This window comes from Rana temporaria, chromosome 11 (assembly GCF_905171775.1).
Source record: "Rana temporaria chromosome 11, aRanTem1.1, whole genome shotgun sequence".
Lineage (NCBI taxonomy): Eukaryota > Metazoa > Chordata > Amphibia > Anura > Ranidae > Rana > Rana temporaria.
In genome coordinates, this window is record NC_053499.1 from 122,810,326 (window position 1) to 122,828,061 (window position 17,736).

Sequence of the window (17,736 nt, forward strand, 5' to 3'; positions counted from 1 at the left end):
AGCATGTTACTTGCCCCCGTCGCCTACCACCAGATGCAACATATCACTTGCCACTGTCGCCTGCCACCAGATGCAGTGTGTCACTCGCCACCGTTGCCTGCCACCAGATGCAGGGTGTCACTCGCCACCGTTGCCTGCCACCAGATGCAGGGTGTCACTTGCCACTGTTCCCTGCCACCTGATGCAGTGTGTCACTCACCACCGTTGCCTGCCACCAGATGCAGCGTGCACTTGCCACCATCACCTACCACCAGATGCAGCGTGTCACTTGCCACCTTTGACTGCGACCAGATGCAGCGTGTCACTTGCCACCTTTGACTGCGACCAGATGCAGCGTGTCACTTGCCATAGTTGCCTGCCACCAGATGCAGCGTGTCACTTGCCATAGTTGCTTGCCACCAGATGCAGTGTCACTTGCCATAGTTGCCTGCCACCAGATGCAGCGTGTCACTTGCCACCATTGCCTGCCACCAGATTTAGCGTGTCACTTACCACCATTGCCTGCCACCAGATGCAGCGTGTCACTTGCCATAGTTGCCTGCCACCAGATGCAGTGTCACTTGCCACCGTTGCCTGCCACCAGATTTAGCGTGTCACTTGCCACCGTTGCCTGCCACCAGATTTAGCGTGTCACTTACCACCATTGCCTGCCACCAGATGCAGCGTGTCACTTGCCATAGTTGCCTGCAACCAAATGGATGGTGTCACTTGCTACTGTCATCTGCCATCAGATGCAGCGTGTCACTTCCCACCATCACCTGCTATCAGATGCCGCATATCACTTGCCACGTTACCTGCCACCAGATGCAGGGTGTCACTTGCCACTGGCGCCTGCCGCCAGTGGCAATGTGTCACTTTCCACCATCATTTGCCACCTTCTCCTGTCACCAGATGCTGCAGTGTATGAACAGAGAAAAGCAGTAACCCCCCTCCCCTGTGTATCCCTAGGGATCAGCACTGTCCCACCCATGAAATCCAAGACATGTATGCAGCCCTGAACAGCTGCATGCTTTTCATTAGGTAGACAGGGGTAATAAAACCACGGCTTGATGGCCTGTTTTTACCACCCCCTGTTGCCCTGTGTGTACGGGGCTTTACTGTGTACTGAACTAAAATGTTAAATAATGTTTTCTTTCAAAGCTATCCCCTGGGAATTACACAACCTTGATTTTTTTTTTTTCCCTAAATTTCACCAACGCAGGACCACAACTCACATGTACTGTAATGCTTCGCCCTGCATGTATGTTTTCTGCTACCATATAGTGGTTGTTGTGCCATTTACAATGACGTACAAGTGCGTGTTTTGTAGTAACATGCAGTGAAAACGTATGTATGAATGGGTCCTCCAAATTTTCTTGCGTGCCATTTTGAAATGGCACCTTCAGCTGATGCAGCTCCATGCTTATTTATTTCATCTGAAACAGACTGGAAATTGTTCTCCTACTTTTGTTAAGGCAGTGATTTGAAGGTTAGGGTTCTGGTGGGTGGTATGTGCAGGATAGTGTCAGTAGTTTTTTTTTTTTGTTATTATTTAATTTTCTATTATTTAAAAAAAATGACGGTGCTTCTGGGAGAGGGGCACAGGATAGTGCCAGTAGAGCAGTGGACAGTGTCAGGAGTTTTTTGTTTTTATTTTTTTAGCATTTCTTACAATTTGTTTCATATTTTATTTTTACAATAACATTTTTAAATATTTTTTACAATTCTTTTTTTTTATCAGCCCTGTTGGGGGGCTTAGGTGACAAACCTGGGGTCTAAACAGACCCCTAACATCTCCCATTTGAGACAGAGAGAGGGACTGAGCACACAGATTACCCAGTCCCTTTCCCTGCAGCCTCAGCTGCACTGAAGATGAATGAACAGGTGGCCTGTTCATTCATAAACTGAAGCTCATTCAGAAAAGGAAAGGGCAGATAAATTACATATTTACTGGCTCCTTCCTCCGCTCTGCATCCTGACAGATCTCCCGCAGCAGCCGGAAGGAAAGGAGAGGAGGGAAGCTGGCAGCAATGCAGAGGGAGGAGGAGCACATGGGGGGCCCCAGAAAGGAAGGCTAATCCAACAGACAGTCGGGGATGATCGATGCAGCGGTGGGGACAGTTGCAAGCACCGATCTCTCTGTAGCCTTCTGTGTGCAGCAGCCCCCCTAACACTTACCAGGGATCCCTCTCTGTTCAGCGATGTCCATGAGTGTCTCAGCCGTCCGAGATTCTCCCTCCTCATTGGCTAAGACACAGCAGCGGCACCATTGGCTCAGGGAAGAGAGAGGGTGGGGTGGGGCCAAGTTAGGGCTCCATGTCTGATTGGACACAGGAAACTGTGACTCAGCTTGAGTGTCCCCATTACAAGCTGCTTGCAGTGGGGGCACTCAACAGGAGGGAGGGGCCAGGGGAGCTGAAGAGTGACCCCAGAAGAGGAGGATCCAGAGTGCTCTCTGCAAATCCATTGCAACAGAGCAGATAAGTATAACATGTTTGTTATTTTTATAGGGGAAAAAATAGACTTTACAATCAATTTAAGGCCTATGACTATAACAGTAAGACTATTAACATTATCAATATGGCCTAGAGTACATGACATCTAGGAGCCATAAAGTAATGCCACAGTCCTATGTGGATTATTGCAATTGCCACCTTAGCTTAACAATAACATAAAACTCATTGCACATGAATTATAGATCATCTATCCTGAAATGATGACATAAAACTATGTTAAGTTTTGCTGAGATAAACAAGTAAAGAGTAAAACAGGGGGCGAAATACATATAAATTGTGTTTCATGTTTTCACCAGTAAACGGTAATATGATTAGTGCATAAACCATTCAAATTAGTGGGGGACAGTGCCCAAATGTGAGTCCCTCATGTCCTTTTGGCAGAAACCTTGTGAATAATAAGCTTCCTCAGTCTTCAAACGCTTCAGAGTTGGATTCTTTGGTTTCATCCGCCAACTCCTATGTCACTACTGGGTGCAGTAGTGATGTTGGGGCTAGTGGGTGGAATCGCAGTGCACAGAAGGGGACCAGACATCTGACACATCCTGTCAGATGCTGAGAATTCTTGAGCCACAAAAGGACCCTAACTAGAAAAATGGAGGACTTTAAAGGTACCACGTTATATATAAAAAGTAGGGCTGTTACTGATTAAAATGTTCGTGTTTTTTTTTTTTTATCAATTAATCACCTAATTTAGATTAATTTTAACGCACATTTTTTTGGATCACCACCATATATAGTCCCCACTGTAATATCCACAGACATCTCCCCCCGCTGTAATATCCACAGACATCTCCCCCCGCTGTAATATCCACAGACATCTCCCCCCGCTGTAATATCCACAGACATCTCCCCCCGCTGTAATATCCACAGACATCTCCCCCGCTGTAATATCCACAGACATCTCCCCCGCTGTAATATCCACAGACATCTCCCCGCTGTAATATCCACAGACATCTCCCCCACTGTAATATCCACAGACATCTCCCCCACTGTAATATTCACAGACATCTCCCCCACTGTAATATCCACAGACATCTCCCCCACTGTAATATCCACAGACATCTCCCCCACTGAAATATCCACAGACATCTCCCCCACTGTAATATTCACAGACATCTCCCCCACTGTAATATTCACAGACATCTCCCCCACTGTAATATTCACAGACATCTCCCCCACTGTAATATCCACAGACATCTCCCCCACTGTAATATCCACAGACATCTCCCCCACTGAAATATCCACAGACATCTCCCCACTGTAATATCCACAGACATCTTCCCCCACTGTAATATGGTCCACATCTCCCCCACTGTATTATCCACAGACATCTCCCCACTGTAATATCCACAGACATCTCCCCCACTGTAATATCCACAGACATCTCCCCCACTGTAATATCCACAGACATCTCCCCCACTGTAATATCCACAGACATCTCCCCCACTGTAATATCCACAGACATCTCCCCACTGTAATATCCACAGACATCTCCCCACTGTATAGGAAGATTAGTGCTTGCTTAGTCTTACCAGAGAAGCCGGCCGAACATGAGCAGTTGAGGCCGGGTGATGACGTCAGCGCGCCGCTCTAGGCTCACCTAGACCACCACTGGGTGGACCAAGATGGCAGCCGCTCCGGGAGCTAGGCTGAAGCCGCGGCCTTTCCTATGGCCGAGGCAGCAGCGGAGCTCCGCGGATCACGTGGTGTGCCGATCCACATATGGCGGCCAGTTCTGATCACGGATCATTTACGATCCATTGCACCACTAGTACCGATCAAAATAATTTTGATCGATCAAAAAACTGAAATATCCACAGACATCTCCCCCACTGTAATATTCACAGACATCTCCCTCACTGTAATATCCACAGACATCTTCCCCACTGTAATATTCACAGACATCTCCCCCACTGAAATATCCACAGACATCTCCCCACTGTAATATGGTCCACATCTCCCCCACTGTATTATCCACAGACATCTCCCCACTGTAATATCCACAGACATCTCCCCACTGTAATATCCACAGACATCTCCCCACTGTATAGGAAGATTAGTGCTTGCTTAGTCTTACCAGAGAAGCCGGCCGAACATGAGCAGTTGAGGCCGGGTGATGACGTCAGCGCGCCGCTCTAGGCTCACCTAGACCACCACTGGGTGGACCAAGATGGCAGCCGCTCCGGGAGCTAGGCTGAAGCCACGGCCTTTCCTATGGCCGAGGCAGCAGCGGAGCTCCGCGGATCACGTGGTGTGCCGATCCACATATGGCGGCCAGTTCTGATCACGGATCATTTACGATCCATTGCACCACTAGTACCGATCAAAATAATTTTGATCGATCAAAAAAATTAACGATTAATCGAGGAATTAATCTTTAATTTCCACAGCCCTAATAAAAAGATCAATGTTTTATTGTACAAATGTTAAAAACTATATATGTGACATAAGAAAGACATAAATGGTGCATGTCCACACTAGAAAAATATATACATTTGTTACATATCGTTATTCATCGTTTTCGCCTCACTGGGCGTTAAATTGCATAGAATGCATTAAGATAGAGAAACTTCTGCCTTTACAACTCTTTTCAGTTTATTTAATTAAACTTTGGCAAAAGAACCTGGAAGCTGATTGGTTTCTATGCAGAGCTGCACCAGATTTTGCACTCTCCTTTTAGAAACTCAGGGGGTAATCCACAAAAGGGATACGCCGGCGTATCTACTGATACGCCGTCGTATTCCTGTTTCTATCTATGGAACTGATCCACAGAACCAGTTTCCAATAGATAGGCAGAAGATCCGACATGTGTAAGGGACTTACACTGTCGGATCTTAGGATGCAGTACCGCAGCCGTCGCTGGGGGCATTTCTCGTCGAAATGCCGCTTCGGGTATGCAAATTGGCACTTACGGAGATCCACGAAGCTTTTACGCTTTGTTTTTTCTCCGTAAGTATTAGTTTGCAAACGCAAAATTAGGGCTGCTTTTACAAGGTGTAAAGTTAGTACACCATGTAAAAGTAGACCCTTCTTTCCCGCGACGCTGTAATTTTTTTTTTTTTTTTACTTTTTTTTTTTTTTCCGCCGTATCTTTTTTTTTTTCCCGACGCAACTTTTTTTACCCGGCGCGATTCACAAAACACGGCGTAACATAAAACCGCGCAAAGCACATCGGGAAAATGACGTCGGGAGCATGCGCAGTACGTCCGGCACGGGAGCGCGCCTAATTTAAATGGGACTCGCCCCATTAAATTAGGAACGCCTTGCGCCGGACGTATTTAAGTTACACCGCTCAAAATTTCAAAGTGCATTGTGGATCGTGCACTTAGGTAGAGATTTTGCGGCGGTGTAACTTAAATACAAAAAGTTACGTTGTGCCGGGTTTTTGAGGATTAGGCCCTCAACTCCTGTGTTATACCACATTCACACTGCGTTATTAAATCAAGGCAAAGTTTATTATTGGAATTTAGCGGGTTCCTCTATTTAAGATTTCTGGAACAATATGTGATGCACAGTGTCAAGTTGAGCCATATTGAAAGAAAATTTTGAATTTCTGTGTTGTAGCACATTAAGAGACGTTCGTAATAAGGAAATGGAAGAACAGCAGAAGAAGATTTTGGATTTCTATAATAAAACAAAGGATGCTGCCCAGTAAGTATGAAGTAACAGATGGTCTTGAAGGCCCCCAACCCAGTTTAGGTATGGTTGTTCCAGTTTGATGTAAATTGCCTCTTTTCTTATGAACCAGTTGTCCTCTCTAGCCAAGATATGCACCTCACTGTCCTTGAAAGGATGTCGGTTTGTTTAGGTTGCATTAAGACCGTTGAATACTGACCTGCATAGTTTGTCATCCTATGCTGGGTCATCCCTGTTTTTAAAAGAGAAGTATGTTTGTTTGTTTTTTTAGAAATCGTACTTACCTAGGTGAATGCAGCATCGGTCCGATGCTGTATCTGTCCCCCGCCACCTCTAAGACCGAGGACTGAGCGATCAAAGACCGCTGATCATTCAGTTCTCAGTGCCCTGTGAGCAGAGAGTTGGCGACTGTCAGTCACTGCTGTTGGCTCTGTCCCCCCCAACACCCCGGAGTGCAGGGGCTGCGGAGGGGGTGGGAGTGGCTGGCTCAGGCTCTCTTTGGCTTTCGATGAGCCAGTTGCCGGCCTAGGCATTTGGGTGGATCCCAACAATATGGTCACAATCTTTCCCCAAACTGGACCGGCTCTGTGATGTCAGCCGACAGCAGGCTTCTGTTATTTTTTTCTTTTGCAGGGCTTTGCATCCCTTACTACCTTGGACTGCATATACCAAATTGAATATTGATTACTATTTTTATTCACGATATATAATATTATTTTAGGCTCTGGATGGTATTATTACCATCTGTGCTACTCTGTATATAATATCACTCTTGTCCCCCTCCACATCATTCAGTTGATGTTCGGCGGTTATGATTTGGAGTGGAACACATTTTCATGACTTACAGGAATTGTTATTACGTTTATTTTATGTAATTTTATAATTAGCAAGCGCCTATACACCCCCCAATTTTAATATACCAAATTACTTTACTTGTGTTACAGTGTTTTGTCTTTTAAATGTAAAAGCTCATATGCATTTTTTGAAAGACCCATGGATGTAATGATTGTTAGAATCCCTTTTCTTTTTTTTTTTACACCCCAGCGACATCTTGGATAATTATATTGCTTCATGGGCTTTGCTTCTCTCTTTTGTTTAGGGGTCCCTTGTTTTTGCTTGGCCTTGTGAATATTTTAACCAAAACCCAATCTGGGTAGCCAAACGCATTGTCATGCATTCCTGCCTGTGGGCTTTGTCTTATAGACTCTGGCCCGGATTCACAAAGCACTTACGCCGACGTATCTCGAGATATGCCGCGTAAGTGTAAATATGCGCCGTCGTATCTATTCGCCGTGCCCACAAACTAGATACGCCTGAAAATAGGCTTCACCCGACCGACGTAACTTGTCTACGCCGGCGTATCGTGGGCGCATATTTACGCTGGGCGCATTTGCCGCTCCCATTGATTTTCGATGCAAATGAGGGAGATACGCCGATTCACGAACATACGTCCGTCCGACACAGTGCGCGTAAAGTCATACGTCCGGCGCAAAGTTATGCCCCATAAAGGAGGTGTAACTCAGCAGCATCCATGCAAAGGGAACACAAGCCCGCGTATTTTACGTAGTTTACGTTGTACGTGAATAGGGCTGGGCGTAGGTTACGTTCACGTCATAGGCAGTGATCCGTCAAATCTTAGGGAGTAGTTCTGACATGATTCTGAGCATGCGCACTGGGATGCATCCACGGGACGGCGCATGCGCCGTTCGTTATTCGTATCTTTATGGCGCTCAGCACATAATTTGCATGGGGTCACGCCTCATTAGCATGGCTCACGCCCTCTTCCACCTACGCCGGCTTACGCCGAGGGAACCCAGCGCAGTTTGGGAGGCAAGTGCTTTGTGAATTCGGTGCTTGCCTCTCTGCGCTACGTCGGCGTAGCGTATGTTAGATACACTACACCGGCATAAATATGCGCCAATGTATGTGAATCTGGGCCTCTGTGTTTAACTTGTGTTTATACTATAGGTCTGTGTGGGCAGGTTACCTGTAAACTTCAATGTCCAAGTAATCTGACTGACTGATGATGTGAAACCCACAGTCCAAAAAGGCATATTTGTTTTTCTATGTGTCTTTGCATATAAGTTTTTTTTTTTTTTTCACTGAGTTTCACCAAAGCTCGGTCACCAAAAGCTTGTAATTCAGAAATGTTTATCTTCATCCGTGTACTATCCACATACCTAAACAAAAGGCACAGTGTTGTTCTGCTTAAAGAGTTCAAGGCTCACCTCTCTATGTAGACGTTATCTAGAATAGGAGACCATTGTGTTCCCATTGCACAGCCATGTTTCGGTCTGTAGACCTTATTCTGTTTTTTGAAATAGGTGGTGTTGGGGCAAAGGTCCAACAAGAAATATACTTGGTCTGGCTTAAGTTTCATTTGACTGCTGAGGGTGTGCCCGGGTTTTTCCAGCCTCTGTGGCAGGCTGAGTTCCGGTCCTGATGTTCTGGTCCACGTGAGTCCACACTCACGTGGAATTTAAAAGACCAGGAAGAGAGCAAAGCAGGGCTCTGGTTTTGAGACTCAGGAAGGACCCTGAGTGAGAGGAGCTCTGGGTGTTGGACTAAAAGTTTTGCCTTACCGCATGTTTTGTGGGTGACGGGACCGGCCCCGCACTGTATAGAGAGGAGACCAGGGCTCAAGTCCTGCGGGAACGCGTGGGAACGGAGTTCCTGCACTTTTTTCACAGCAGGAACGCAGTTCCCTTTGCAGGACTAGAGCAGCCGAGCCGCCCGAGCCAATCCTTCACTAACTGGCGATGCCCAGCTGGAGTCACTGTCAGGGGCAGGCGAACCTTAGTAATCCTTTATGTTACTGCCTGCTTCCTGTATATGGATTCATCGGGTAGTGTGCGGGTATTCCGTCACTTCCTCGATGCTGCAATGTCTCCTGGGAGCTTTTGTCATTGTTCCCAGGAGACATTGCGGAGGTCTGCCGCGAGTTATCGCGGGATTTAGAAAGAACTTGCTTAAGTGGATCTTCGGTGGGAGTTCCCACACTTTTTCCCCCAGGACTTGACCCCTGGAGGAGACTATTTGTTTAGTTAGCGTTGGACTCAGCCGCCTGACAAGTCGTGTCCCATTCTATTCAATAGAACAGTTCTAATAAGTCGCTCCGACTTAGAAAAAGGTTCTTGTACGACTTTGGGGGCAACTCGGGGCGACTTGCATTGACTTCTATACAGAAGTCATTTTGCAAGTCGCCTCTAAAGTCGTCTTCAGGACGCCTTGCCGAGTCGCCCCCGAAGTCGTGCCGCCCCAGTGTGAACCAGGTTTTGACTGTTTTTAAATAAACCTGGCATCCACCAGATTTTTAAGAAAGTGCCCGTTTGCTGACTGTCATTCAGAAAAGGTGATCCCTCACGAGCTAATCTCCCACAAGGGTATGTCATTTCAGATGTCTCAGTAGCCTCTGAAGTTGGTATACTAGTTTTAAAGGGATGTGACATCATAGGACACTATTTTGTCTTTACTCCTAACTTCACTCTATGGTCGTTGTAGACAACTTCTTTAGTGTTCTGACTGAATTATCCATATGGCATTAAACGTTGGGTATGCATCAGGGGCAGCCTGTTACTGTTAATTGTGGGCGCACGAGCACCGCCCCCCCCCCTATCCATGCCTCGCTGTCCTCCCAGCAGCAGGTTTTTTTTTTAAGCACCTGATTAGTGCCAGAGGCTCTAATAGGCTTCAAATTAGGGTGGGCTCTGGACGCAGTGCATTGTTCTGATAACCATCACCCTATTGGCTAAAAGGACAGGGGATCCTATTGGACGCCTAGGAGGAGGGAAATGAGACACACGGCGGAAGCGAGGAGGTGAAGTGCCTGGATGCCCGATCCCCACCACTGCTTGGTCCCCTGATCCCCGCCGCTCCTCAGGAGCCCGATCCCAGCCGGCGCTTCTTGGATGCCCGCCGCCTAGATGTGGTAAGTGCCAGTGGACCGACCAGCAGACAGCGGGGTAAAATGGGGGGGGGGGTTGGTTGTTTGCTGCCCCCCAAACATTAAACCACCAGCTGCCACTGGTAGCTATCTGTCACTCATTAGATCTTAGGAGGCTTCCTGGATGAGTAGTGAACTGTCTGCAACATTACAGAGCAATTGAATATTGAGTGTACTAGGTATACCATGACTTGGATAAATGAGAACCTTCCTAGACTTCTGACTAGTAGTTTTTGTAAATGCCTATCATTGAAAGCTTTTCAAATGCCCTAAAAAAATGTTAGATGGAAAAGCTGTATAACATATGATAAGAAAAGCATGCGATGAACAGTTATTTTATATTGTACTTTGTGATTGTTTAAGAAATGTGCAAACACTGCAGGGTTCTTCAGCAATACCTGACCACATAACTCCATTTTTTTGGGTTCTAATATGTCTGTGCTAGCTCAGTCATAGCTCAGGATGAGCAGCCAGCAAAAATGAAACACATTTTTCAGAAATACAGGCTATTTTTGCAAGCACACAGTTATTTTAGGTACTGGACTGGGAAAAACAGCAACCCTGACATTTAAAACACACTACCACACATTTGTCTGCATGAACAAATATGATTCAAGAGCACGCGAGAAATTATGCCTATTTATGTAAAAGATAATTTAACTCAAGAACAAGATTTTGGAATCTTGCAGCTTACTAGATGAGGTGGTTGCACTCCTTTTTTTTTTTTTTTAGGCTAAGAACATTTTCAGTAGGTACAGAAAACACCAGTTAATTTTGCAAGAAATGCAGTTTCCCTGAAACTTCTTATGAGGTGAATTTGAAGTATGAAACGTTCTCTATCTTCTGTAAACTACTAAGCTCCCCGTCCCCCTTGCAATAGAGATGAACAAAAGCAGCTTGAGTGGCAACTATGGATCCCTCCATTGATAGTGGAGGTGTGAGTGTAGCCACCCAAGGACAGAAAGTGTGTTATTTATCAAAGGGGTAATAAAGTCTAAAAAAATTATGTAGCTACCTCATCTAAGGACTGGTAGACTGCAGTATATTAAAGTGGTTGTAAACTCCAAAAAAAAAAAAAACACCTGCAAGACAAAGGCATAATGAGCTAGGTGTTTTTTGGTTCCGGTTCTCTCCTTCACCCCAAAGACATGCTGGTTCCTGTCCAAACTGATGGCCCTTGTTTGTGTGTGTGTGCGCATGTATGTGTACAGTGGGGATCGAATGTTGGGGCACCCCAGGTAAATATTTGTATTAATATGCATAACGAAGCCAAGGAAAGATGGAAAAATCTCCAAAAGGCATCAAATTACAGTTATAATTATGTCAAAAAAAGTTAGATTTTATTTCCATCATTTACACTTTCAAAATGACAGAAAACAAAAAAATGGCGTCTGCAAAAGTTTGGGCACCCTGCAGAGTTAATATCTTGTACTGCCCCCCTTTGGCATGTATCACAGCTTGTAAACGCTTTTTGTAGCCAGCCAAGAGTCTTTCAATTCTTGTTTGAGGTATATTTGCCCATTCTTCCTTACAAAAGTCTTCCAGTTCTTTGAGATTTCTGGGCTGTCTGTCACGCACTGCTCTTTTAAGGTCTATCCATAGATTTTCAATTATGTTGAGGTCAGGATATTGTGAAGGCCATGGCAAAACCTTCCGTTTACGCCTCATGATGTAATCCCCCGTGGATTTTGAGGTGTGTTTAGGATCATTATCTATTTGTAGAATCCATCCTCTCTTTAACTTCAGCTTTTTCACAGATGGCATCAAGTTACCATCCAAAATTTGCTGACATTTTATTGAATCCATTTTTCCTTCTACTCGTGAAATGTTCCCTGTGCCACTGGCTACAATACAACCCCAAACCATGATTGATCCACCCCCATGCTTAACAGTTGGACAGAGGTTCTTTTCATTAAATTCTGTGCCCTTTCTTCTCCAAACGTACCTTTGCTTATTCCGGCCAAAAAGTTCTATTTTTAACCTCATCGGTCCACAGAACTTGTTTCCAAAATGGATCAGGCTTGTCTATATGTTCATTTGCAAAGTTCAAACGCTGATTTTTGTGGTGAGGATGTAGAAGAGGTTTTCTTCTGATGACTCTTCCATGAAGACCATATTTGTACAAGTATCTTTATAGTGGAATAGTGTACCACAACTCCAGTGTCTGCCAGATCTTTCTGGAGGGATCATGCAGTCAAACGTGGGTTTTGAATTGCTTTTCTCACAATCCTGCGAGCTGTTCTGTCTGATATTTTTCTTGGTCTTCCAGATCTTGCTTTAACTTCCACTGTTCCTGATGACTGCCATTTCTTAATTACATTCCAAACAGAGGATATTGACATCTGAAAACGCTTTGCTATCTTCTTATAGCCTTCTCCAGCTTTGTGAGCGTCAACTATTTTCAGTTTCAATTTTCTAGACAACTGCTTAGAAGAACCCATGGTGCCAATTGTTGGGGCAAGGTCAGATGAGTCTGGGCATTTAAAACCTTTGAGATTGACATCACCTGGTCTTCCCAGACGATGAGTAAGAACAATCCATGACACTGGCAGGTCTCAGCTTTGCAAAGGGGGCAGTGCATGCTATAAATTCTGCAGGGTGCCCAAACTTTTGCAGACGCCATTTTATTGTTTTCTGTAATTTTGAAAGTGTAAATGATGGCAATAAAATCTAACTTTTTTTGCCATATTATAAGAATGTCTAATCTGTAATTTGATGCCTTTTGGAGATTTTTCCATCTTTCCTTGGCTTTGTTATGCACATTAATACAAATTTTTACCTGGGGTGCCCAAACTTTCGATCCCCACTGTATATGCATGTGAGATAGTGACCTTAGATAGTAAGCTCATTGAGGGCAGGTGCTGTGTAAATTGTCAGTTCTATATAAATACCTATAGTATGACAGTACTTGTTACTTTTTTTTTTTTTTTATTATTAAAACTTTCTATGTGTAGATTAATGCCTGGTACACACAGTAAGATTATCGGACGAATAATTGTCAGTTTTTTTTTTTTTTGCATGCTAATCTCATGGCGAAAATTAATAGGTTACTAAAGTTACGAAATTCATGTACGATAGAATAAAAATTCTGGAGTGGAGACATGTGTTGTGTATTTGTATTGTATTTTCAGACAACTGTACTGATTAAATGAAAATCGTACGATCTGGTACCGTACAAGAACATTTTTTGTGCTTGTCCCATCACATACTATCGGATGAGCTGTCGTGATCGGCTCTTAAAAGCTGTGTACTAAAGAGCAGATTATCATGCGATCACTTCAAAAGCGGTATTTTTTATACGATTTTCCAATCGGGTGAACGGCTATTAGTAGCCCACAGGAGCTGACAACAACTTCGGAATTCTCCTAAATTGACCATAGGTCCCAGATGAGGCCTTATTTTTTTTTCTCTTTATGCATAATTAAGAAGGTAGCAAGGAATAGACACCTCTTGATCTGGTTTCTGTCGCATGAAACAATGATTGCACAAGGTTCTCAAAAATCATCCTTTTATGCTTGGTTCACACTAGTTCGATTTCAGATGTGACTGCTGTCACACGGCATCGCACAACAATGGAAGTCACATTATTTTTAATGGTGTCTGTTCACATCAATGCACCGCAACTTCAGCACGTTTTTGGCAAAGGTACAGGTGCTACTTTGGCGCTGGTGTCGCGCGATTTTGGCCCCATAGACCTCAATAGAAATGCACCAAAAAACATATGTACATGTGTGTTTTTGGCAGAGTTTTGTGTGGGTTGTTAAGGAGCTGGCACCCGCAGGCATCCTAACAACCAGCGCCTCATACATGTACAGTCATGGCACCATGGCTCTAAGATGTTGTGAGGTTAAAGAGTAGCATCAATACAAGGACATTCCAATATCTGTTCTCATCACAGGCTGGTGCAAAGCCTAGTGCATTACTTCACATTCATTTTATTAAATGAAACTATGCCAAATGCATTTTCATAAAGGTCAACAAGCAAAAAAGCAATATACAAAGAACCAAGTGGCAGAATGGTCAGGCTGAAGATGTGTATCACTAGGACCCAGGCATCACGCTAACATGTTTTGAGGGGCGGGCCCTCTTCTATGGTCTGAGTAAGAGGATTTGTCCTATGTTGATGAGATCAAGGGCCTCTTCCTCACAACCCTAGGTGGGGGGTGTTTGTGGGGATCTGCGAAGGGGGCTTATCAGAATCTGGAAGAGCCTTTAACAATAAGGGGGCCCCCAGGTTCCAGCCCCCTCCCACTGTGAATGACCGGGTCATGTGATCAGCAGCGTTTGCATTTGGCACACATAGAGTGGTTGGGCACAGATGTCTGGATAGTTACAGTATCTCACCAATTTTGTTCTCAGTGTTTGCACCAGTAAAGTACGTTAGCTCATACAATGTATTCGATCATTGTACGATTACATGGTGCATTTAACTACTAAGGCATGCCATTTTTCTTCTAATAAAGCATAACATTTGCCTGTGGATAAAACAGCCAGATAATAACACATGTTCCTCCATGTACTGCAGGACGAATGGGATTAGCAAGCAACAAGAACTTCTAATACAGAGGCATGAAGAAAGGCTGAGGAAATTATATGGATTCGATGTTGAAGCTAAGAAATAAGGGAGAACCAAAATGATCAACCTTTAACCTTTTTCTCAAAACATAATATATTTTATGAGCTTGTGGTGTAAATAAAAACTTTAAAACAAAGGCTGCTTCTTTTTTATTTAATTGTCTTGATTAAGAATGTACAATAACTGGCCTACAAGTGTTTGGTTGCAGCCTTCTAACAAATGTCACCCATTTTGTCCTTCTGAATCATGTTCATCGCACTTGAATTTCAGCAAGGGCTGTCATCTGCCTCCTGAGCTTCCCCCTTGTCATGTGTCACTTCTATCACCAGAGTAGGTCCTTCAACGCACACAATTTTCCTGAGGATGGCCAGGCTGGATTTTGTTCACATCTATAGACAGTCATGTGAAAATGTAACTACATCCATGTTATTTTGTTCAGATTTTCAACATATTTAAGCAGGAAAAGTAAATAGATACCTAACCTTAGACATGTGCAATTAATTTAGTTCCAATTGAATTTTTAACAAATTTAGACAAATTCAATAATTTAGGGATATTCGAATTTCCGAATTTTTCAGAATATACGAAATTTCGTTAATTGGAAAAAAACAAATTCCAAAATCAGGAAATTTGGGAATCCAAAAATAGGAACGAAAATAAAAAACCCGAAAACTCAAATCTGAAATAACTAATAATAACTATTACTATTTAATTATAGGTATTGGAATTTTCTTTCAAATTTGGCTGTTGGTGAACGTAACGAATACGAATTTATTCGAAGTTACGAATTATCCATAATAACGAATGCCGTATTTAAATGAATGGAACGTAGCAAATTAATAATAATAGCTAACAACAATAATAATAATAACAATATTAGTTGTTATTATTATTTAGTTTTGTTCCAATTGTTTAGATGTGCCGTTCTTTATTTCGGATAATTCGTAACTTCAGATAAATTCGTATTCAATCCATTCACTAACCGCAAATAGTTTTTTTTTTTTAAGTGCATAAAAGAAAAAACAGAGGTAATCAAATACCACCAAAAGAAAGCTCTTTTTGTGGGGAAAAAGGTGTGGTACCGGCGCCAAGATGCTATTAAATGTGTTCTTCTGAAGTTTGCTGCAATTAAATAAAACCATATAGGTTGTGTGAAATTATGTAATGTCGGGTGAATTGCGCTAACTTACTAAATATATATATATATATACGATATATATATATAAAATTCCCACTCCTATATGATCAAAAACAATAGAGTGTGTACATCATGTCAACCTTGTGCACATGAAACATATAAAGGACTATCATGGTGTAGTATGTTATAAAATGTATTGAAGTTAAAAAAATCTCATCCACTCACATGTAAAAGTGCCTTGAAGCCGGCACTGAGCTGATCCAGCCGCGTGTAAAGATATGTCTGGTCCGCACGTGTGCCCCTGTGGTTCCTCACAAGCAGCTTGCGTGCCAAGTCTTGTTATGTTCTGACCGGAAGTGACAAGCAGATAATAATCCCGCAACCTTTATGCGTTTTGCATCAAGTGCGTCATCAGGAAGCCACTTTTACATGTAAGTGGATGAGATTTTTTTAACTTCAATAAATTTTATAACATACTACATCATGATGGTCCTTTATATGTTCTATGACCGGTCATAGAGCAAGATTTTCTACCAGTGCATTTGGAGGTAACGCAGACAAGTCTGAAAGAAGGAGTGGTTATCCTTCTGAACCAAAGGCGTTTAATATAGCCTATCTGGTGAGTGGCCATTCTACTTGGTGGCGGTGTAGGTACCCATACGGTGAAGGTGGAAGTACAGCAAGTCACCTGTGAAAAGAGCAATTTTTTGCACTTTTTTTGTGGTTATTGAATTTGTTGGTTGCATTTGCAGCATATTCCCTTTTCGTTATATCACATTACACTTTATTATTTGAAAATTGCAGTAAGAATTGTTGTTAATGGCACGTATAATTTGATTGGTATTTATAGGTAATTGTAGATACCATGGGCCAGATTCACAGAAAACTCCGGCGGCGTAACGTATCGTGTTTACGTTACACCGCCGCAAGTTTTCAGCGCAAGTGCCTGATTCACCAAGCACTTGCGTGTAAACTTACGGCGGTGTATCGTAAAGACGTCCGGCGCAAGCCCACCTAATTAAAATGGGGCGTGTACCATTTAAATTAGGCGCGCTCCCGCGCCGGACGTACTGCGCATGCTCTGTTATGAAATTCCCGCCATGCTTTGCGCGAAGTGACGTCATTTTTTTGAACGGCGACGTGCGTAACGTACTTCCGTATTCCCGGACGTCTTGCACCAAAAAAAAAAAAATTGAAATTCGACCCGGGAACGACGGCCATACTTTAACATGGCTCATCTAAAGTTAAGCCATGTTAAAGCAGCCGTAACTTTGCGACAGGAAAAAATTACTAGCGACGACGTAACAAACGCGAAAACCGTCGTGGATCGCCGTAAAAGCTCATTTGCATACCCGACGCAGGAAAACAAAGTATTGCAGCCTAAGATCGGAAGCCGTATGCCTGTCGGATCTTAGCCAAAAGCCGTCGTATTTTGTTTGTGAATCACAAATTAAGATACGACGCGGCAAATTTGAAAATACGCCGGAGTATCAGTAGAATCTGGCCCCATATTTATAGAGCACAAGGTTCACATGATTTACACACTCTATTGTTCTTGATCATATAAGATAGAGGAGTGGGAATTTATATATATTTAAGAAGTTAGCACAATTCACCCGACATTACAAAAATGTTCAGTTTCCCGTTAAAGTAACGCAGTGCCGTATCGCAAAAAGTGGCTTGGTCATGAAGGGGGGTAAATCTTAGTTAATCCAAAATAATAAAAAGTGGTTAATCCACTTGCACATGGATATTACAACAATTCTAAACATTTTGGAATGGCATTCCATTGTGTATGTCCAAGGCAGAGAGGTACAAAGATTCTTACACTGGTCCATCTCTAATGCCCTGTACACACGATCGGACTTTCCGATGAGATCAAATCCGATGGAATTTTCCGTCGGAATTCCGTTTAAGCCATCTTGCATACACACTGTCAGACCAAATT

General features: G+C 43.4%; 1 protein-coding gene across 2 annotated transcripts in view; it reads left to right on the forward strand.

The window, feature by feature from the left end:
• Positions 1 to 14,786, forward strand: part of DNAJC4 (DnaJ heat shock protein family (Hsp40) member C4) — a 41,503-nt gene extending 26,717 nt beyond the window's left edge. For both annotated transcript variants that reach the window (XM_040329030.1, XM_040329029.1), the window contains exons 6-7: positions 6,060 to 6,146; positions 14,600 to 14,786. In XM_040329030.1, coding sequence (XP_040184964.1) covers positions 6,060 to 6,146; positions 14,600 to 14,696 — 184 coding nt within the window. In that variant the 3' untranslated portion in view covers positions 14,697 to 14,786. The remainder of the gene's footprint in view (positions 1 to 6,059; positions 6,147 to 14,599) is intronic.
• The last annotated feature ends 2,950 nt before the right edge of the window (positions 14,787 to 17,736 follow it).